The following is a 23,927-nucleotide window of genomic DNA, read 5'->3' as shown; positions in this document are numbered from 1 at the left end:
ATATACACCACAATACCTAATTCACTTCTTGCATGTCCCATTTGTTCATTTCTGACAGTGGCCTTCTGGATTGGACAGACTCATTTGTCCATGTTCATGTCCCTCTTCTGTTTGGATGGCTGGTTAGTGAGTGGTGTAACATAACATGTTACTAAAATTGTTATTTGTCGAGACAAACTATGACAAAAATGTATAAAATGCTTTGAAAGATTAAAGTTTGAAGGGAATGCACAGAGATGGATGGCTGGTCCCGACCTTTGCTGCGGTGTTCTAAATGGTTTCTAGGGCATTGTTAAGATGGTCTGGATGGTTGCTAGGGCATTGCTAGGTTGTTTGTATAGACCGGACGTCCCCCGCACTGCCTGACAATTGAATACAGAGTGATTTAATCGCCCCCCTGGTGGCTGGCTGCAATATAGCACGTAAACCCCTCCCCTCCATGTGAACGAATAGGAATTATGCCGAATAAAAAAATTACACTTCAAATAGATGGTAGCTGTCTTTTAAGTTTGTTCTCAGCGCACAGATATATGTTGAATTGTTTGTTTTTCTGATAACTTTTTAAGAACTCATTTTGAATTATCACCTTTATCCATCAAACCATATTAGCCATCAGCTGATTACACTAAATTAAAAAAATCCAGATACACTCCCTATTTTAGAAGCCCACCCAACTGACTTATATGTGATACAGTGAGTTGGATGCTGATGCTGTGAGACTATGAGTAAAGGGGATGATGTTGAGAAAGAGAGAGACGCTTGGCAAAACGCTTCATTCTGCTGCATTGCCATCAGCATCAAGCTGTCATCTTTGGCTCAGTTTGTAGGAAATAAGCCCTCTCATTGCCCAGTACTATAGTACATCATCTGAGGGAGTGAGACGGGAGTCAAATGGACATTAGAAATGTTCAGTTTCGGTCATCTTGCGTTTGCATTACAAAACATAAATCGTGTTTGTTAAAACAAACTTTTCCCTCCCTCACTCTTTAGATCGAGCTTTTTCTCACTCAACTTTCAAGACACTTACGTTGAGTTAACTCCGTATTCAACATCAAAGATCATAAAAGCAATATTCTCCTTTCATCCTCCTCATTTTGTTTTCCGACATTTTACCGTGGTGCACTTTGACTGGCTGAGGATCAGAAAAGCAAGACTTAGTGAATGATGTTTTGAGAAATCACAAAACGCTTTGAAAGCGCGGCACTGTCACAAAGCAGCAATACCACCTGCTGTGTGGCATATCTAAACAAGCATAATGCAGAAAGCATGCTCTCATGCGCCACACCACAGCCGTCGCCATGGCAACATCCTCCTGCCGTCTATTACGCCAGCAAATTTACTAGGTGCACAGTAAAAATGGGCAAATTTCGACCTTTAGCTTGGCCCTCAACCCTCAAAGAGCCCATCCACTGTTCCAAAAATGTGTTTAATACCTTATTTACCTCTCAGGGGTACACTTTAGCACACCTAAGGGTGTTACAGGGTCCAGCTGAAAAGGACAGATTTCCCTTTGTAATTCTGATTATTCACAAGTTTTATAAGATCTCCTGTCATGGCATATTTATATGAACCTTTGGAAAAAGCCTTTACGGTAAACCGTAAGGTTACAGTAAGCAGCCATGTGTCCTTTTTGCCACATTTGTTAATCGGTACATTGTTTAAATGTGTCTGTTGTGTGACTGATATAAAAAATAGTTGCCCATTTTGCATTTCTGCAACAAAAGCGTTTCCATGTTGCGTTCACTAGAAATTACATTAACATTCATCCAAAACAGTCAGTAATGGTGCACAATGAATGTTTGACTTGGGCATGCTGAGACGGTCAAAATGTAAATTCTTTCCTGCCAATCTTCTTACAATACATTTGAGAGCACGAATTGCTGTTAAATGTTGTTTTAACCCTTTTCTTATGAAAATTGCTGTGGATCACTGATGCACGTCTTAACGTCTCTATGATTCATTCAGCTGTGGGTCTGACCACCTGCCCAGAACCCGTAGTCCCTGCCAACGGCATCAAGCATGGTGAGAGGTATATGGTGAATGAAGTTGTGTCGTTCAGCTGTGAGCCGGGATATGTGCTTCAGGTGAGTTTCACCAACCTGCTTGCCACCTCGGGAAATGTATGTACGCTTCACCTGCTATTCCAATGTTGTATATCTGTTGTTTTTCAGGGGCATTCTCACATAACATGTATGCCCGGAACCGTGCGGCGATGGAACTACCCCCCTCCGCTTTGTATCGGTACACATCTTTCAATACTAACTAGGCACCTCTGGTCCCCAAGCGTATGAAATTGCACTGTATGCTTGACCGTCGGTTTTGTGTCTCCGTTCTGCAGCAAAGTGTGGAGGAACCCTGCAAGAGATGACTAATGTGATCCTAAGCCCGGGTTTCCCCGGGAACTACCCCGGAAACTTGGACTGCACCTGGAGGATAGTGCTACCCATCGGATACGGTGAGCGCACAGAAAGCCGCTACTGAATCAGCAGTCTGGAGATTAAGACTTCAAACGCCATCTCTAAAGCCCTCCGATCCCTCCAGTGTCGCACACTTGTGTATTAATTTATTATGACCAAAATAGCAACTTCAAGTCAACATGGAAATAAAATAGTGTACTTTCTTAAAACAAGAATGTGGTTTAAAAAACCCATTCAAACTTTTACTCGAACGCAACTATTTCTCCCCCACTCCCCTTGAACTTGGAAGAAAACAATGTAACATTGAGATATCCTGAAGCAATTTTCTGCCTTATCGAGCAGCCAACGCGCATGCATGTCAGTGCCGCGCAGCAAAAATACATTAGCTTTCACTGTTAACAGGGTACAATCATTTGAATAAGGCACACAGATGGCTTTGTGGATGCTGATTATAGCTTTTAGGACAGTCTGAATTGGTAGAGTTAAGTGCAGTTAGAGGATAGTGCCGCGTCAGAGTGACAATAAAACTAATCTTTCAGACAACAGCCTAGGACATCTCTCAATGCCAACTTCCAGCCAACAGCATCAAACAGTAAATCATTTGTTGTCGGATCATCTGGCGGTCCTTTTTCGGTGTATCAAGATTATCTGCAAATGTTTCGGTTGGAGACAAAGAGGGGATAATTGTTAAAGACGAGGTGGAGTTAATGGCGTGTAATTGTAATTTTTCACAGTGGCATCTTTCCTGGCAGCTTGGAGCTCCGCGCGATGCGTTTCAGTGTTTTCTTTTGATTAAAAGCACGATCCGCATTGCCAGAACTAAGCAGATCTGGAGTAGTTACTAAGAAACGGTGTCCTCTCGCAATGATAACGTTCTTGTTAATTCTTGAATTAAACTTGACTCGAATGATTTAGCTAACTATGTCGGAGAAAGTTTAACATCTCATGGTTCACTCCACAGGGGCGCATATCCAGTTCCTCAACTTTACCTCTGAGGACAACCACGATTTTTTAGAGGTTCGCAACGGGCCGCACCACAGCAGCTCTCTGATTGGTCAGTTCAGCGGCAGCCAACTCCCGCCCCCTCTGTTGAGCAGCACGCACGAAAACGTCATCCACTTCTACAGCGACCACTCTGAAAACAGACAGGGCTTCAAACTTGCATACCAAGGTGGGTCAATGGACATGCGTCATTTGCATAAAGCCCTGTCTTTCCTTTCAAACATCTGCCTTGCTTGATTTGGTATCGGTTCTTCGGGGGAGAGAGTGAAGGCCTTTGACCAGGGTCATTGGAAATCTAAAGATTCACATCCTTTTAGATCACGGTGAGGACACTCCATTATGACAGCTGGGGTCTTGAAAGCATTTTGAAATCAATAGGACGGTGCTTTTGGACGTGCACTCCGATTCCACTTGACATAAATAACTCGCCATTGTCTGGTGGCCTCACTTGTAGGTCAGACCGTTCGAATCTCCCTTTTTCTCATCCATCCGCTCCGGGTTAAAAAGGGCCTTGATGTGCGCTGCTAGACAGGCCCGTGCGGGCCCGAATACTGATGTCTTGTTTTCACACACATGTTGGAAGATGAATAAATATATTTACAAAATCTGTCGATAGTAAGCAGTATGGGAGATTGGCTCTGTACTGAATTCACTTTATTTCTATTTGTGTTTTCCTTCCTTCAGCGTATGAATTACACAATTGTCAAGACCCATATCCTTTTCACAACGGCTACATCACAAACAACGATTTCAACGCGGGCCAGTCCATAACGTTCGAGTGCTTCCCCGGATACGTTTTGGTCGGCCATCCTGTGCTATCGTGCCAGCATGGATTCAACCGGAAGTGGAACCACCCGTTCCCTCGCTGCAAAGGTAAAGAGTTTAGTTCGTTTACCTTTTTCTTTCTCTCTTAGGTTGGTACACGGTGTGCTCTGATCGGCGTACTGCTACTTCCAGCCTACTTTAACTTTTAAAACAGGAGGCATCAATAATTCTCTGACTTTTCCAGACTCTCAAAGGTGTCATCGTGCGCTCCCGGAAGCCTTTTCAACTATGCTCTTTAACCGAAGTGTTACTTTGTATCGCTAATACAATAAGAACCATTGAGTTTTAAAAGCATCTTTAAAACGTGCTTTGAAGAGCCGGGCAGTGGAGACGTATGCTTCTGGGAGCCGTTCTCAATTGTAGTCTTGATGATTAGCGTGGGTTGTGTAGTGTGAAAGCCGACCTGTCTTATATCGATCAGTCGCTCCACTTTTCCAATTGCAGAATCTGAGCCTCTGCTAAGACTGTTTTTTTAAGTGATTTATTGTGTTTGGAGCTTTTTGCCAGTATCTTCTCAACCAGCCTTCGAAATGTTGTCTTCTCATTTTTACTTTTTAGTCATAAGCTCTTATCAAGGCTATAATTAGACATGAAAAATTAACATTGGTTTATAATTATGTGACAGCTTTTATAAAACAGCTTATGGTGACTCAACCTCCGTAAAAATAAACTTACATTTATGCATTTGGCAGACGTTAATAGGGAGCTACCCTTTCAAAAAGTACTCTTTTGAAACTAAAGGTACATATTGTTAACAAATGTTTACATGTCTTTGCATAAAATGTACATGTTGGTGCCGTCCCAATGATAGCATTTGTACTTTTTTGTGAGAGTGTAATACAAAAACACACAGTCATACGTCTAATTTCAACACATGTGAGATTCATGTTTACATTTACATTTAATAGTTGAATTTTATGATTTTGTGACATGAAAATTAATGCGCATTCAACGTTTTGTTTTAAAAGTATACTTCAACCCAAAACTAAAATTCTGTCATCATTTACTCACCCTCAGATTGTTCCAAACCTGTTTAAATGTATTTGTTCTGTTGAACACAGAGAAAGATATTTGGAAAAATGTCACATAGTATTTGACCACAATGGCGGTAAATAGGGGATGACATCTGTTTGGTTACTGACATTCTTGTATGTATACAGGTTTGAAACAATCTGAAGGTAAGTAAATGATGACAGAAATTGAGTTTTAACACAAAGCAACGTTTGCACGCAGGAAAAGTGTTTAAGCTAGACATGTAAATGCTTTTTTATATATCAGTGTTAAACAACCTAAGCGTAGTTGTGATTTAGTGAAAGTCTTCTGATTCTCAAAAATTGCATAATTGCACACATACCCCTCAAAATGGTCAAAGGTTTGACAGCCTTGATTTCCCTCATGTGTCTGAATATGTATGATGAAGAATTACATTTGAAGGCGGCACTGAAGAATTCCTCACAGAAAGCCTTCAAAGGTTCTGAAGTCTGGGAAAGCAGCGTAGAGTATGTGTCATTTCGCCCAATTTTAATATTACATTAATGCTTTTTTGCGGTCCTCTCTGGAGCTTGACAGCAGTGGTCACCATGAGCTGTCATGAAGACGATTGAAGATTAGTTGAAAATTCATTGGGAGTTTGTAACTCTTTCTCGTGTTTAGTTTCCAAGCAATATTCAGCAAGATTAGTAATGCAGTCAAGGTCGAGTAATGCTTGCATCTCCACGCAGCTCCCTGTGGCTACAATGTGACGGCTCCGAACGGCACCATCTTCTCCCCCGACTACCCAAACGAGTACCCAGACTCCCAGGACTGCACTTGGCTCATCACCGTACCCCACGGTCATGGCGTTTACATCAACTTCACCCTGCTCCAGACAGAGCCTGTTACCGACTACATTGCCGTCTGGTGAGCGAAACTCAGTTCAGACCAAAACAATTATTTAAGCTGAGAGAAACTAGACTAATGTTCCTATTGCTGTCGTGCTTTAAATGGATCATTACCCAGATCGAGCGTCACTTTGTTTGTTAATATTTGTTCTTGGTGGTCGCTGTGCGTAGCGCGATTTCAGAATTATAGTCATTCTAAAGCTTTGCAGTGACATTTTTCTCATGTCTAAAAAAACCAAGGCGTATCATGTAAAATTGTAACATTGTTTTCTGAAGAACAAATATGTAGTTGCTTTGAGGGTGTTCTCAGTTGTCTTTCATTTAAAGCGATAGTTCACCCAAAAATGAAAACGCTGTTATTTACTCACCTCCATGTTGTCGTCAAAACAATTCTCTTCGTAAAAAAGTATGTTTGTAACCAACAAATGTTTTAAAGTATCAAAAAGTTGTCCCTTTTAGTATCAACTTGGTCTCAGATGCTTCTCCTAAAATTGCTTGGGAGGAATAAATATAGAAACGAATGAGAGAATTGTTAAACTACAAGACTAGTCTCATTCTTTTTATTACGACACATCCAAATGTTCTGCTGTTCTGGAGTTACTAGTTATGTGATTCACATTAGATTGGGATTACATATTAATTAGCATAAATTAAAGGCAGAACAACAATCACTGCAAGGATGTATAAATACTGTACAAGTGGAATAATATACCGTTCATTTTTCACATTGCAGTAATGAGAATTTGAGACTGCCTGTGCTTGTCATAAAAATAATCTCTTAATCATTTTAAAATTGCCTCTAAAAAGTATAGATAATAAATAACGTTTTTTTTTTCATAAACACTGTTATATATTGAAGGTTTGTAATTATAAGTCACACAAACATGGGAAATCTTGTTTGGTTCAATTATAAGCATAAGATTCTAATCACAGCGAGAACACAGAGAACATTTCCCCGGAATAATCTGAACCGCTGCCATCTTGATTAATACCAAGTGCAGCAAATGGTGAAATTATACATTTCCAGCCTCTTTCCAGGTAATATCGGCCATTAATCTTGAAAAGCCATTAAACAAGTCAACCAGTCTGTTAAGTCATCATTTATGCTATTTTTGTTCGAGCTACTTCGGTAATGTAACGCTTACATTCAACAGTCAGCACAATCTCTCCATAATTTCAAGAGTAAATCAATTTTCTCAATCCGCTCATGAATGGCGAGGCATTATTTTGTCAGTTAACGCCCAGATCACAGTTGTTAATGGAATTTCAATACACGTTTCCTTCTTCCAGGGACGGCCCAGATCAGAGTTACACGCAACTGGGCATTTTCAGCGGCAACACGGCCCTGGAGTCGGCCTACAGCACTTTCAACCAGGTTCTTATCAGGTTCCACAGCGACTTCTCCACCAGTGGATTCTTTGTCCTCAATTTCCACGGTTAGTTTCTCCTCCGAATGAAAACTGTCGCAGGCGAGGCGCAATGCACGCCGTAAAGCGCCTCGATATATATTTTGAAATATGAGATTCATCTTGTTTTTTTACGCTAAGGAGGCATGACTGCTGCGGTTCCGATGACACGACATTATTTCTGGATCTTAGATGAGTCAAAAATAGAATCTTCTTTTGGCCTCTTTGATAACGGGGGCGGCGTGCAGGCGTGTGTCGAACGGCACGGCAAAACCTAAGTGTGAAATCAATTCTTTCATCAAAAACGTCCTTTTCTCAACAAGTCTGGCTCATTTGTGAGGCGCTTTAAATACTGCTTTTATTCTCGAGAGAAAAGTCTGCGTTGATGCATAGAAATAGATGTCGCCGACATTTGAGTTTTTATTCTGTGAGTTGTTGAATTCACCGTGTATGAAAAGGAGAATCGCTTCAAAACCTCTTTTTATTTCCTCAGCTTATCGGTTGAAGAAATGTCCACCTCCCCCTTCTGTTGAACAAGCGGAGATATTATTTGAAGACCACGACTATGAAATTGGTATAAACTATTGACCATTTGTCCAATAATAGCGAAGGTGTGATAAAGGCCGTGTTTGAGAGCAAAGCAATTCGGCTGTTTTTTCTCCGTACAGGTGACATCGTGAGGTACAGATGCTTTCCTGGATTCACACTGGTTGGTAGCGATGAGGTCACCTGTAAACTGAACTCTCATCTGCAGTTTGAGGGTCCGTCCCCAACTTGTGAAGGTAAGTGTCTCGAGTTTAATTGTTGAATCTCACAAATCCATTTCATCAAAACAAGAAAATCCTGCCTCATTTACTCACCTTCAGATTGTTCCAAACCCGTATACATTTCTTTGTTCTGCTGGACACAAGAGAAGATATTAGGAAGAATGTCAGTAACCAAATGGATCTCATCCCCCGTAGTTTTTTTTTTCCTACTATGGCAGTAAATGGGAGATGAGATCAGTTTGGTTACTGACATTCTTCCTAATATCTTCCTTCCCGTTTCGCAGAACAAAGAGATGTATACAGGTTTGGCACAACCTGAGGATGAGTAAATTATAACAGTGGGTGAACTATCCCTTTACACCTGTTGTTACTCTGTCGGGACATTATTTTATATATTGAAATATATATTATTAAAATTACTAAAATGTTTATTTTGGGGATTACACAGCCTTTAAAATAATCACTGACTTTATGCATATTTATTACGAATTAAACTAATGATAATTCGAAATGAGCAAACATTTTTTAGGTAAAATGTGTTTATTTCAAAGAGACTCGGATGCTGACTTAGTTTACATGATGTACTGTAAGATGTGTATGTGTATTATTGATATATGGATTGAATAATTGGTTGACTTTGGTTAAATGTGACCTAGACAAGGTTTTGTGATATAAGTGCAGCCAAGAAGTGAAATGACAGGTTATTACAATAGAGAGAGAGCTGGCAAGATGACGATGATGATTCTGCTGAAGAGAATAAGACAAAGGTCAGAAACGATGGCTGGAGATCAGAACAGGGCTCATCGTGTCCTTGCGCTCACAGACAGAGGGAGACGTGCACAGAGTACTGCTGGACATTTTAATGCTATCTGATGACACTGATCTGGTACACACCGTTACAGTCCCACACCACTTTTGTTTTTAAGAGATAATCACTATAGTTTAGAGTTGAAAGTAAGGAAAAGCATCTGTCAAATAATTTGTCTATTGGTAATGAGCTGACCAGCTGTCAGCCCTCACCTGCAAATCAGTTTGGGTGGATATATACAATCATTAATACTCATAACACAGGCGGCATTTGCTGCAGTGTGCTGCTGATACACAGTAACTACCTGAAGAGAGAAGTTAACAACAGAAGAACTCAAATTGTCGAGTGTTTTCAGTTGCTGGCCCAATTATGAAACTTTCCTGGCAAAATGATAGAACGATTGATGTCTCTGAAAAGTTTTGCTTTAAACTATCTATATGACTTTATTTGAGCCGTTTTAAACTAATCAAATATACAGTTCAGATCGTGTGCCCCCCAGACAAAGTTTATATATTAGTTCTTCCCAAAACTGAGCTTCATGTTACACTCCACACATAGAACATGTTCGATACCCATTTAATGATATTTGAAGCAAAAATGTTGCACATTACTTTTAGTCAGCTTGTACATTAAAGAAATTAGTATTATATCATTTGCAATTATAGCCCGAGGACTTATTATGTAAGTCTGTAACGGCTCTAAACTTCACAAATGATGGCATATGGCACGAAACATTACTGGTTTGTTCACAATCCATCCAAATCTAAATGGCTACCATTAGTCATCTCGCAATTTCAACAAAACTTCAATCACACCAGCCAGCTACATACAGTAAGTTGGCCTTTGTGACCACATAAACCAGCAGTGTTCCCAATGGAACAGCAGTACAGAAACAACGTTCAAGGATTGAAGACCTACAAGCTCATTTCCATAAGCAACAATTGTAAGCAGTTCTATCAATTCTATCATCTGCCTCTCACATTGGCACACTTGTCCCGGGCCATCTGGCCATCTTTATTGTTAAGCATAATTCGTAATGTGTTCCACCCACTTTTGTGTTCATTTGTATTTATGATCAGGGCACATGTCGTTAGGGAAAAGTACTTTTTAGATTTTGATATTTTGGATGATAATAACAAACTATGCCCATATTTCATGTTTTACTTTTTTGAAGTGTACGACCACATATTATCCTCTTCAAGCATCTGAAGTAATGATGCTGGATCATTATTGTGACGCCTACAGCCTGTAAAAATGTAATAAATGAAAAGATGGCTGAACATGCCCAAGGGGAAGCGCTGCATTGTTGTACTTCAACAAACAGACACTAGCCGACAGCTGTCTTGGAAGCAAGTGGGGGAAAAAACGTTCCACTTCTTCTCAGTAGGGCTTTCAGTTGTAAATCTGAGCAGTTTGCCTTGTCTGTACTTTCTGTACAATGCCATGAAGAAGCGATAGTTTTCCTAGTTTGTTTCCTCCTCCTTCTCGCCCACAAGGCGGATTAACAAAAAGCTCCGGCTTACTTTGTAGCTTCCTTAAACCTCGGCTCGCGGCCCCTTAGGTGAAACCAGGAGAAGCTTCTGTGTATGTTAAAAAAAAGTTTTTAAACTTTCCTCTCTGTACTGAGATACTCAGTACAGCTTGTGTTTTGTCAGTTACCGCATCATTGTTTGATACTGATAGCTGTAATTGGTGCGTTTGCTCTGTATATGCTACAGCTCAGTGTCCTGCCAATGAAGAGCAATCCGCTTCCTCTGGGGTGATCCTGAGTCCCGGCTTTCCAAAAAACTACCCCAACTCTCAGACCTGCTCTTGGATCATCAGAGTTCTGCCCACATTCACCATCGCCATCTATGTGGAAATGTTCCAGAGTGAAAAACAGTTTGATGAACTGGAGATATTTGATGGTAAACTTTTTCTGTTCTGAAATGTAAATCTTTACACAGCATATAAAAACATTGACATCTACTGAAACTAACGGGCGCATGTATCATTTCTTATTAGCTTTTCCTTATAAAATAAGCATGTGACATATTCAGGTTTATTTGTTGTGTTTGTGATGTTTTATTTACCAGGGCCATCTGGACAGAGCCCGCTGTTGGTGGCTTTGAGTGGGAACCATTCCACGCAATTGAATTTCACTAGCAAAACAAATCAGCTTTACCTCAGATGGTCAACCGATCATGCGACCAGCAAGAAAGGCTTTAAAATACGCTACACAGGTTTGTTAACCATCTCTCTGATTTCATCTTTGACACATTTATAGAGTTGTTAAAGAATATGGACAGAAATGTAATGAATATGCTTTGACAAAAGTCTCTCCCTCAGTTTTTGGGATACTTACAGACATAGATATAAATAACTAGATGCTGCATTAGCATTTGTTGTTATGGGCCGCTACACGTAGGTCGTCCGCTTAACACTCAAAATCAAGCTGACTGTGTATGTTTATGAAAACACATTATATCTTAAATTTGATTTAAGATTATTATTAATAATCTAATCACGGCTGAAATTTTGTAGAGTCGCCGCGAAAAGACAGTAAGGCCCGGTTTCATGGACAGGGTTTAGCTTAAGCCTGTGTCGCTTTTATAAAAATACCTTAGAAGAGTACATTACTGGTGTACATATCGAGACAAAACAATGGCACTTATATAGTTTAAGATGTTTCTGGGCAAGTTATATTCAGTTTAGTTTACACATTCATTTTAGTCTAAGATTAGCCTTAAACCGTCTGTGAAACCGGGCCAAATGTTATAAACATTGTGTATCCTTTTTCGATACTGGGTGACTTTTTTAATATAGACATTGCTTTCGCTTAGCCTTTATTTTACTATCATCAAGATGCAAGTATGTGTTAAATGACGAAAAATCTTTCATTGTTTACTCGCCCTCATGACTTACTTTCTAAGTAAAGACTTACTTTCTATTGCATTAACACAAAGGAAGATATTTTGAAGAATGTTGCTAACCAAACAACAATGGACAATATGACTTCTATGACAACCTGAGACCACTGAGACATTACAGTGGTCTCGTTTTTGAGCAAACTATCCCTTTCTTTTTTGAGATATTACAGCTCTTTACTTTTATTTTGGCAACGAAGCATCTGTCTTTGCCTAGAGTCAGAGTGGATTAATAGCCAACTTTCCGCCCTCCCAGTTTGTTGTTTTAGATCCAGATGCGTCAATAATTGAGAGCATGTCAAGCTGTTATATGTTAGCCCTCATTAGGCTACACCAGATATTACCATCCTATGGGGAACCATTGGCAAGTCTGATATAATGGAGGTAATGAATTTTGCTGAATAACTACCATGCCCCGTGCTTCAACCAGACTTTTCTATCAACAGGCAAGCAAGATATACTGTATGTTCCATTGGCTCAGTGGCCACAATTACTCTTCATCTCTTCACCTCTTCCTCTCTGTCAGTGTTTCACACTCACTTCATTTGAGTTGATCTTTCCGACACGCCATGCCCTACCCAGACCCATTATTCCAGAATGTGTCGCCCCATGTTTCCCGTTTATTGAATTTTGTCACGAGTTGACAGAGAAAGCATTTCATCGCTCACAGAGATGCTTTTTCCAAACCCTTGGAGTTCTTTACACAGCTGAAATAACACGAAACTTTTATCTCTACAAAACATGTTCGTTAAGCAACTTTTAGCCCCTCCTTGTTTTTACTGCTGCTCTTAGTCCGTCTGGCTTTCGTGAAAGAACATTAGAATTCAATACCACGTGCGTTTTTTACGCTAGGTCTAGTTAATCACTCGCAGCCGAGACCGAACCTCTCGGCAGACTCGTAGTGTGATGATGCATTTGATTTGATCTGTCTGAAGTTAGATTAAGCTTTGACATCCCCAGAGCCTCCGCTTTCCTCCTTACGATGGGCAAACTTGTTTTGGTGTCACATGTAAAACAGGATCTAATGATCTGTTCATATCCATAAAGCTGTTTTTCTGTTCGTTTTATCTCAAACTTAAACACTGTGTTAATGGTCCCATGTAAACAGGACCGTAGATGTGGCTTTTAGTACAGTGGAGTTTTGGCTTTTAAGTTTGCTTTGAATTATTTTAAGCTTGAGTCTAGTTGTGTCAATATGGGATATCTAGAGAGCAGGTAGTTGATGAGCAACTGTGATTAATACTGACAAAGTAATGACACTTACACTACTGTTCAAAAGTTTTAAAACACCTGACTTTAATCTTTTCTCCTGATCTTTTTTGAATAAAAAATGCCCTGATGAACACAGAGAACGATATTTGGAAGACAGATCTTGGACCCCATTGCTACCGTACTAGAAAAAATACAATGGTAGTCAAAAGTGCCCCAGAACTGTTTGCAGTCCTACATTCTTCAAAATGTCTTCATTTGTGTTCAACAGAACAAAGTAATTTTTCCTACTATTGGAGTCAATGGGGGCAAGATCTGTTTGGTTATAAGCATTTCAATATATTTCTTTATGGGCTGTTGGCAGGGTGACCACCCATCCCACTTTGCGTTGTACTGCACAGCGTTTTCACCCATTGTTCCGCACGTCGCATATTGAGAAAATATACTGCATTTTCATCAGTCTGTTTGTTTTCAGATGTCACATTAAGAACCCGAAACGCACATAAGACGCTTGTTTGCCCCCTTATTTATTTAAGTATTATAACAGCCCTGTAACCAGTGTCCAGCGAGCTCAACGCAACTATATTTTTAAAGCCTGACTTTTATCCAACGGATGAGAAGACGGCAGTGATTTCAGTCATCAAGAGGCTGTGACATCTGTCAGTAGATCGGGGGGCGATCCTCTCATGTCAACTTGCCAAATAAAGTGTGTGACTTTGAAACTGTGTCAAGCCTATAGGTTGCGGTTAGCGTATTAAAATACAAATCATTTGCAAATAACGAAATGCAATATTTAACAGTAATTAAACTTTTTTTATTGCTTTAGTTTTCAATTTTTGAGAAGATCTTCAAAGTATACAACATTTTGACTCCGCATCTGATCTGCGCACAATATTTAAAGAGACAGTGAACCTTAAATTGAAATCGTCACCAAAATGTTAAGATTGCTTTAAAATATATATATTTTTAATCTATGTTGTGCATACTGTGTATTGGAAAACATATATACAAATTTTCATTACGTTGTTATATACCAGTTTTACGCTATTCAGTGATTTCCCACATTGTCCCAACCCCGTTTCCTGTAGCACATTTGGTTTTTTTGGGTGGTGGTGGTCACCCTAGCTGTCGGGGTGCAATTTCACTTTAATCCACTTATAGATAAGTAACGTAAATTAACCTGCAATTATATGTTTCAAACAGAGGTGGCGATACAGAGACACAATTAACAGTTTGCATCTTTAAAATAAACCTTTATTGAAATTGTCCTTGGTACATTTTTAGTAGTAGATGTTTACGAAATGATTTGAGAACAGCACACCACAAAATGTTCAACCTGCTAAACCATCAGTTTCTTTTGAATCTGTCCTCTTTTGAATCTGTAATAAATGATGTGTTCATGCCCACAGCTGCCTACTGCAGTGTGAATGATCTACCTAAGAACGGAGGGGTGAACAACAAGGCGAGGGACCGGCCGGGGAGCAGGATCCAGTATTACTGCAACTCCGGCTACAGGCTCGTGGGTCACAGAAACGCCACATGCAGACTGCATCCCAATGGCCTTTACCAATGGGACAATCCTGCTCCACTTTGTCAAGGTAACTCAGACTCCTCAATGCCATTCATCGAGTCAGTTCTCTCATTCAGATGTCTGAAAATGGCCTTGAAAAGGCAACCCGCCTTTGGAGGATGACAGAACGAAAGCACACCGCACGCCTCGACACGAAGCTGCTTTTATTCCATTCAACACTTCCGTCGAGGAGAGCACAATGAGATCGCCCGTGTCCTTTTGTCCCAATGTCATAATGGGCGACTCTTCAGTCACGGCAAGACAGAAGTGTAATCGAATGTGTTTGATGTGTCACGGGTTCTCTTAATTTCATTGTTCATGCTTCCCTCTCTCTGTTATCGAGGAGCTAATTTTATCCTTCAGCCTACGTGGAGCCCCGTCCTCCCTTTCTCTTCTACTCCTCTCGCACTCCGAGACCTCGTGTCTTCCGTATCGGAGTGATTTCAGAGAAAAACGGTCTCTCACAGAGGGTTCATTAGTAAGACAAGACGTATGCGGATCAGGCGTGTCCTGGCATAAGAATTGTGTGCGAGAACGCAGGGCTTTTGGTCCACCTGTTATGTTTAAGGGAGGTTATGTGTGATTATGAGATGGGAGAAATGAGAGGAGTTCGCACACAAATTCGTATAACTTGTGTTTGACGAGACAGAAAGCCAATTAAAACAAAGTTGCTCTATTCTTTACAGTAAACTAATAAGAGCATATTTGCATGACAATCAATAGCATTTCCCTCCGCCAGATCTTTAATGAGGCCGGATGTTTTTCTCACTGAACGTTCTCATTTCTGACACGTAGTTCTTTTAAGGACCGGTCAGTGAAATCTAGCGGCGAGGTTGTGAATTGTAACCGACGGCTCACTCCACATCCACCAGTTTTAGGCTATTCAGTGGTTTCCCACATTGTCCCATCCCATAATGCTTTGTAACAATGAAAATTGTAAAAAGCGCTATATAAATAAAGCTGACTTGACTTGACATAATTCGGGCAGCAGTATTACTGCAACTCCGGCTACAGGCTCGTGGGTCACACTTCTACTGGGCAGGAGTGTTTGAAATTATTCACACATAAGAAAACAAATGATTGAAAAGAGAAAACGTCATATGATATCAAAATAGTTTGTGTGTCAGCGCCAATAGCCTCGTGGTCGATGCGCCGACATATAACACGATTACTGTCTGGAACGTCCTTTGGTGATCCTGCTCCCCTATAGCCCGTCCGCTCTCTATTATTCTGTCCAATTAAAGCCCCTAAAAATAAACTTGGGTTTACTAGTGAGTTTTAATGTAACATACTTTCGCAGTTTTGTTAAATCTTAATGTAAACAGACATCCAAGTTAGACATGTTATATTGTGTAAATGCATTCTAATAGACCTGCAGCTATCTATGATAATATTGATAAATCCCTCGTGAGACTGAATAACTTTAATAGTCTGGATTTATGTTTAATTCGTACTGCGAAGACTATGCAGTGACTATTTCTGAATGTTTACTTGAAATATGTCCAATGCTTTTTTTCCCCATTTGTGTCTCGGTTCTGTTGTATTTATTCTTGTTGTATGCCATTTGTTTCTTAGATCTTATTTTTTACCAAATTCACTGGAAATGACTGCTTTAATAATACATTGAAAACAAGTCAGTATTCGTTTTCTCTGTGGTAAAAGAATTGGTATTGAGAATTGTCAAACGTCACTACTATTGGCCATAACAATGTTGGTAATATCGACAACCTTATTTCCAGCTATATTGTGATAAAAACCATTATTGCGATATACAATTACCCATATTCGAAGCCAGGGCTTTTATGAGACACTGTTTCAACTTTTATGTGCTTACTGCCAAAAAGTTGCACAACACCACACCTAAATATTCCCCTCCAAAGGACGTTCCCACACATTTAGAATCACACAAAGATTTTACTCGATGAGTCTCATTACTCCTAATCACACAAAGGCAAATGACACCATTCCAAGGACTGGAGGTTATAGCACTAATATCCTTTTACCATTGCTGAACAGAGGCCGCCTGAGCCCCATTTGCAGTGAAGGGCATCTAGAATGGGCGCTAATAAAGGCCAATCATTTCTTTAAGTGATGGGAGCAATCCATGCAGTGGACCAGCGGGTCAAAGAGACTTACGGCCTGATTCTCATTCAGAAGTTTAACGAGAAACACCTTTAATTGGTCCCGTCGCATTTCTGGAAAAGGAACACACATCTGCTTGCTTGCTTGTGTGTGTGCGTTTGGTTTTAGCATATTTTGGCCATTTTCTTGTTGAAAAGAGCCAATTTTATATATGAAAGGTTGCATGGAATAGAGGTCTGTAAGCTGACCCGAAACCAGACAGTTTTTATCCCAAGTTGGTTTTCTTAGAACTTTGGGTGTTTGTCGGTTGTGCTTTTTGTGGTTAATAAACAAAGATTACTATTAATATTTTATGTCTTAGGGTTCAGGTCGGGGTTGTTGTTGGAATTTTCATGTGCCTAGATTTTAGAGGGGTGTGAATTATTCGCCGTCCTCTTCTTTTCATAGTAAAATAGTTCTTAAGAAGCTTTATGAATAATAGTGCCTGGCAACTCCAGACGAGCGAGCCAGATAGAAAACTCCCTTGGAGGAAAGATGCAAATGCAGATATTTTCTGTCAATATCAATCAAATCAATTCAATTCTATTTATATAGCGCTTTTCACAATGTGCATTGTTCCAAAGCAACTTTACAGAAGAAAATAAGAAAAGCGAAAAACTAAAGAAATAGGTAAAACACTGTACATGGTGTTTATAGAACAAGTTAAATTATTCTGGTAAATAATATCTAATGTCAGCAGTCTCCCGGTGGTTTTTTTAGCATATTTTGCATTAAGTGAATGCTTGGCTGAAGAGATGTGTCTTTAATCTAGATTTAATTTGGGTGAGTGTGTCTGATCCTCGAATAGCGTCGGGAAGGCTACTCCAGAGTTTAGGTGCTACGTATGAGAAAGCTCGACCCCCTTTGATGGATTTATTTGATGGACTTTATTTGATGGATTGAATTTAAATGATTCTGTTACTACTGTTTGTGCTAAATTCAACCCAAAAAGGGTCACGAGACCATAAACATATCTTACGGTTCTATACCAGCAGAACTATCAGGATATGGTTGTTATTAATCAATTAAGTTTACCAAATAAAGTACAAAAACACTTCCTAAACACAGATCTAGATAAAAAAATCCCAATTTATACTTTTTTATTAAATTAAATATGTTTACTACAGTTAACTATAGGAAATACTAACAAGTACTACACAATATTTCACATGGGAACTAAATCAATGTGCGAAGCACACGCCTGACCCAAAGTTAACTTCCGGTATGTGTTTGGTTATAATACAACAATTTATTTTAATATTATTCTATAGCAACATTCTATTGTATATTAATTGTATTAAATTTAATAAAATTTAATTAAAACTACTCAACAGTTATTGATTCTTTGCGGAAGTAAAGTTTGGGTCACAAAGCATTTGGTTATGTTGTCGCCACTGAAACCGTTTATACAGCAATGTTTGAAAAAACGAAGTGTTTTTCTTTACTTTTGTACTTTTAAGAGTGTGACCAGTTTTTCATGGAATCATTTAACCAATTCGTTTAAATGGTGGATTTATTTAGGAACGAAATATTTGAACTGTCGACTCGTTTCAATCATTCAATTCACAGGATAATTTAGGAACGAATCACTTTATTCAGAGAAACGCAACTGTTCTGCTCTGTTTGGAACTATTTAAATTGGCCAAAAAAGCGCACAAAATTTGTTTCACATTTTTTATCGAAATGAAAATGCAGTGATATTAGGAAAACTCTTGCTCGTGTCATTCTTCACAGCATTTTTGGTTTCCCTCGTATCATTCTTTTGCAGACGTGTTAACTAGGGTTGGCCCAGGTCTGTTTTAAAAAAAAAAAAAACTGAACCGTGAGCAATTGGTTTTTAAAACCAAGTTTTGGTTCCAAAAACAGTTCTGGTGTGACGCGTGGCCAAGCACTGTAAGTAGTCACGCCTCGTCTTGCCGAACACAATGTTTTCCTATAATGCGCACTCGCATCCTTGATAACTGTGCACATTGTTTTGTTGGATAGTACATACACCGGCGCCGTATTTAGTTTTATATTTCATTCATGTAATTGATGGATTAGCATTACTCAACATGTCTTACTATCCTACAGTCAGTAACACTACATTCAATTAAGGTAAAATAGTAAAAAATTTAAATATTTAATTTAAATGGAACCCAAATCGAAACCGAAAATTTCTGACGATACCCAACCCTAGTGTTTACTGAAAGTTAATGGCATGAGCAACATTACTTGCGGTACTCCGTTATAAAAAACGAGTGGCATCGCCAGTATTTTGACACTTTAGTACTACAATGCTTTCGTAGCACAGGTGCACTCCCACCCAAATCCAAAATGTTTTCCAACACCTGCTTTGCAAAAGCAATGAAAGATTTTCAAAAAGCTATGTGGAAAACAAATAAAGGAATAGTTCACTCAAGTATTATTACATCGTTTACTCAACCTCATGCCATCCTAGGTGTACATCTTCCATGAATAGTAGTAGTAACTTTCTTCTAGCACTTTGTGACTGACCAGGATGTTTAGGTCACCTGTTATGAGTTCACCCTCAAAGTGAATTACTCAATGCAGATTGAATATGCAATACACTTGTTTATCTATGAGATATAGACGTATTTCATTTATCTGCATCTGCTGTTATTTGTGTCCGATCGGCAGCTGTGTCTTGCGGCGTGCCAGAGTCTCCCGCCAACGGCTCATTCCACGGCTTCCAATACACGGTGGGCAGCACGGTGCAGTATGTGTGCGAGGACGGCTACAAACCGGACGTGGGCAGCCTCCTCACCGCCGTCTGCATGGAGGATGGCACCTGGAGCAACGCGGCTCATCCTCCCCGCTGTTTACGTGAGCAAATCGAGTCCTCTGTTTCCATGCCAACAGCATGTTAAGATCTCCTGCCTCATTGAACCGCAGCAATCAGTTCCTTTACCGCTCGCCGCCCCCCTCTGAGAGTAATGTAGGGCAGGTAATTGGCAAAATTAACAATAATGACTTGATTTTTTGCAGTTTGGCAACTCAAACAAGACAAATGGTATGATGTGGCATGTCCCCCTTCTGACCTGAATCACCATTAGCGCACAGAGTGTCCGCAGCCAAATGACCGTGTATTATGCATTCAGAGGTCAGAAGAGGAGAGATGCTCATTAAAGCCGATGCTGCTATAGATAAGGTCAAAATTTCGTATTGTGATATTCCAAACCATTAACAGAAGAATAAAAAGATGACGGCACTGCCCCACTACTATATGTCCACGTAATCCGTCTGTCGTTCTGTCTAATTTGATTTCTATATTAGGAATGCCGTACTAAAATCAACTTGATCGTCACAAATTATTGTGTACGTGAATGTAATACCACTGGAGCAAATCTCAAAGAATGCTTCTTAAACATCTTTAAACTTTCAGTTGAGGATTTTTTCCAGGCCAGCATCAAAGTTTGCCTGACAAACTTTTCTTTTCTGAATGTTGTGATACTCCTGATCTGCAAAAAAAAAAAAAAGATGGGAGAGAAGAGAAGGCATGTCCTGCTTCACAGCTCTATGTCAAGGTGTCCTTTCATTCTGGAGCTTTGAGATGACAGTGTGGCATTCACAGCGTCTCAGATGAGCTGTATCCGGCAGCGCTCCAGCTGCATCTTCTGCTTAAAATGAGCTCAACAAGCACAGGCCGAGAGGTTTCAATCTTTTGTCATGTAGAACATGGAGAAGAGAACACTATGTGCCATAATAAAGGCACGGGCGATGATGCTTAAGATCCTGTTCAATATACCTGACCCGGCTTTCTGCCTCAAAGTTTGATGTCCCCACAGCGGCTGCGCAACTATGTTGTTCGATCAAAAGACCATCTGTTATATGCAGGCTACAATATTACTATTCCAGAAACCTTATGTTTCCACTCCAGTCTGCACACTTTTATTATACAAAACCATATCAATAACACTTCAGATCTTGATCTTTTATGAATTAAAGAAACGTTTAAAATCGTTTTTTATAAACCGACGTACTAAATAATTTAGCAAAACACCAAAGAGAAATACATTATTTGAATGTCTAAAAGCAGAGTTTGTGTTAAAAGGTCCTGTTATTTACAAAATACTGAAAACATCATTTCAAATGCTCAACGATTATAAAGGCACACAAGTTTTAAAAAAGTCAATTATAAAAACACTTCAATATTCAAAAAATGTCAATTTTGATTTCATGCCGTCTATACAGAACAAATGAGACGGATCTAGCCATTTTTATTATTATTGATTTATGCGTTTAAAAACTATTATGATGACTAAATCATTTATTTTTATTTATTTGTGTTTAAATGCGAATATTAAAAATAAATTTGGTAACACAATTGATTTATGCATAAGCAAATGTGAACTAACAATGAACAACACGTCCACGGCATTTATGAATCATAATTTCAGCATTGACTGTATGCTAGACACTTGTTGGCTGCTTTTCTTTTAAAGCTACAATCCAAAACTTCTTTACTTCAGCCCACGTAAGGATAAATGTAGGAAGTTCAAATCAAAGATGGACGATAGAGAGACAAAGGTTATGGATTGGAAAACGCATCTAATAATGAAATAAAAGTGATAGTTTACCCAAAAATGTAAATTGTGTCGTCATTTACTCGTCCTCTTGTCATTTCAAACCTTTACGACTTTCGTTCTTCTGCAGAACACAGAAAAAAAATCGGTCTAGTGACCATATAATAGTAACGAATGGGTGCCGGCTCTGTTCAGTTACCAACTTATTTTAAATTATACTTTTTGTGTGTTCTGCAGAAGAACGAAAGTCATAAGGGTTTGATATGACAAGAGGGTGAGTAAATGATGACACAATTTTTATTTTTGGGTGAACTATCACTTTATAGAGATTTATTCGAACGCACAATTTAACTGTAAAGGCAATATTAAGCACTAAAGCAGAGGCCTTTGAATCAGAAGCATTTAAAATGATGTGACAAATATATTCCGTACATACAGTATATTCCTGGTACTGTACATATATCCCATGATTCCTGTAAGCTTCAGCTTTTTCAGTTCTACGAGCCTCAGGATCACAGTCGTCCATTAATGTCTTCTTTGCTTTTTCTCCTGCAGCGGTGCAGTGCCCGGACATTGAGAGCATGCTTTCTGAACACATGGTGTGGCGTCTCATCTCAGGCCAGCTGAATGAGTTCGGTGCGCGAATAATGCTGAGTTGCTCCCCTGGCTACTATCTAGGGGGCAGTAGAACCATCAAGTGCTTAGCCAATGCAACCTGGGAAGGGCTGGAGGAGAAGTCCACATGCAAGAGTAAGAACCTTATTACACTCAAAGCGACACTCCAATTATATAGTGTAGTGTTCTTGAAACATTGGCCTTAGCCAACTGTTCCTTGAAGGAGACCCCACAGATATGCACAAAATGAAGGGAAACGTGAATTACGCTATTGGGATTTCCCAAAAAGATCAGCGTGTTAATGACTAAACTGCGTTAATGAAACAAATTCATTAGGGCAACTAATATGTTGGAAATCCTTACTTTTCTAAAGCACATCCATTTCTTTCTCTTCTGATCCGAGTGTAATCCTCTGGATTTAGCGTGTACTCCAGCCACCGTTCAGTCACTTCTGATCACGGCCGGGTTTTCACCGCAGGGACGGCCTGTGTAAACATTATTATGGTGATTAAGTCTTTGGTGAAAAATGCTTCGGCTGATTCTAGGTCAGCAAGCGAATGTAAATATTGTAATCATTGACGGCTTCATTTTGACTGATGGAAACACGCCTTCATTTGGTAATGAAGGCGACGGATGCAAACAGCCACGACATCATGAAAACAAATGTGTGTGTGCAACAGTCTCGGAAATTAACGCTTGCATTTACAGCCGATGTTTGCCTTTGGGATTTGATATGCAGGACATTATTAATCTGTATGTGTTTGAATCATACATAAATATTCAAAGGCATTAATCCTTCATTATAAATTGAAGTAATCCATTCGTTGCAATATTTTCTCGTTCTTCAAATCGACAAAATCTTTTTAATGCCGGAAATAAACCCAATTATGAATTCCTTTCCTAAACTAAATCTATATTTCTAGTATTTGTACGTGTTTCCAGACTTGACATGGTAATGTGTTTACTACTATCATTATATGAACACTGTGTCTGTGTTGCTTTTCTCCTGGTATCCGAAAGCGACAGCGAATAAGACTGGGATGCGGTGTCAGCTGTCATCAAAATGACCTTTTATTTTTAATACAGCCTGACCCTGTGCATTAAAGATATTGGATTGACTGTGTTTCCTCCAGTCATTTCCTGTGGGGAGCTTCCATCCCCTCCTAATGGCAAAAAGATGGGCACCCTGACTACCTACGGCGCCACAGCAATCTTCCTCTGTAACACGGGCTACACATTAGTGGGCTCGCACGTCAGGGAGTGTCAGGCCAACGGTCTCTGGAGTGGAGTCGAGACCAGATGTCTGGGTAAGAAGCGTCTTTCAATAAGGTTTTTGCGAACGACACGAAAGCTACCAATTTTAGTTTGCATAAGAGGTCTGAATGGAAACTAGCATCAGTATTGTATTATTGATCAACTGTACTTATTATTGAGTAGTATGCACAAGCAGGGGAACATCCACAAAAAACATCACTTGCGGTAGCTGGAATAAGGCTGTGTGTTCAACAAAGCATTAAACGCAATGCCATTAGGTAGAAACATGGATTCTTGGAAAGCAACATTAACATCTGCATTGTTGTTCAGTAGGGTTTGAAGGTCCGTTGATGGTACAGTATTTGTCATTGAATGGCAGGCAAGTAAATAGACATTGATCTGTTATCTGTTCCAAATAAATAAAGACAAATTTGAGAAAAATACACTATGGTGACGCAGCCTAACATTGCTATCCACCAATTTATAACCCATTACACTTGAATCAACCAATGATCACATCATCCGAAAAAAGAGAGGAAAACAGCGCAAGTACCTACAATACAGTACGAAGCATTATCAAACAAAAACAAACAAAAAGATAACCCTTTTCATTTCTTTCAG

The 23,927-nt window shown here is 39.5% G+C and overlaps 1 protein-coding gene across 1 annotated transcript in view; it reads left to right on the top strand.

The window, feature by feature from the left end:
• The window catches only part of LOC306903531 (CUB and sushi domain-containing protein 1), a gene marked incomplete at both ends in the record, with an annotated part of 362,445 nt that overhangs the window by 315,614 nt on the left and 22,904 nt on the right, over positions 1 to 23,927 (top strand). Inside the window, 15 exons of the mRNA XM_079472788.1 lie at positions 1,966 to 2,084; positions 2,172 to 2,241; positions 2,339 to 2,455; positions 3,379 to 3,588; positions 4,104 to 4,292; positions 5,966 to 6,143; positions 7,415 to 7,560; positions 8,024 to 8,104; positions 8,199 to 8,312; positions 10,824 to 11,012; positions 11,181 to 11,327; positions 14,630 to 14,818; positions 19,552 to 19,737; positions 21,993 to 22,187; positions 23,186 to 23,359. Of these exons, the coding sequence (XP_079328914.1) occupies positions 1,966 to 2,084; positions 2,172 to 2,241; positions 2,339 to 2,455; positions 3,379 to 3,588; positions 4,104 to 4,292; positions 5,966 to 6,143; positions 7,415 to 7,560; positions 8,024 to 8,104; positions 8,199 to 8,312; positions 10,824 to 11,012; positions 11,181 to 11,327; positions 14,630 to 14,818; positions 19,552 to 19,737; positions 21,993 to 22,187; positions 23,186 to 23,359 (2,304 nt within the window). The remainder of the gene's footprint in view (positions 1 to 1,965; positions 2,085 to 2,171; positions 2,242 to 2,338; positions 2,456 to 3,378; positions 3,589 to 4,103; positions 4,293 to 5,965; positions 6,144 to 7,414; positions 7,561 to 8,023; positions 8,105 to 8,198; positions 8,313 to 10,823; positions 11,013 to 11,180; positions 11,328 to 14,629; positions 14,819 to 19,551; positions 19,738 to 21,992; positions 22,188 to 23,185; positions 23,360 to 23,927) is intronic.

The sequence above is a fragment of the Barbatula barbatula genome (genome assembly GCF_947034865.1).
Source record: "Barbatula barbatula genome assembly, chromosome: 14".
Lineage (NCBI taxonomy): Eukaryota > Metazoa > Chordata > Actinopteri > Cypriniformes > Nemacheilidae > Barbatula > Barbatula barbatula.
The sequence above is the reverse complement of the archived record's forward strand: the minus strand, read 5'-3'. Positions and strand labels throughout refer to the sequence as shown.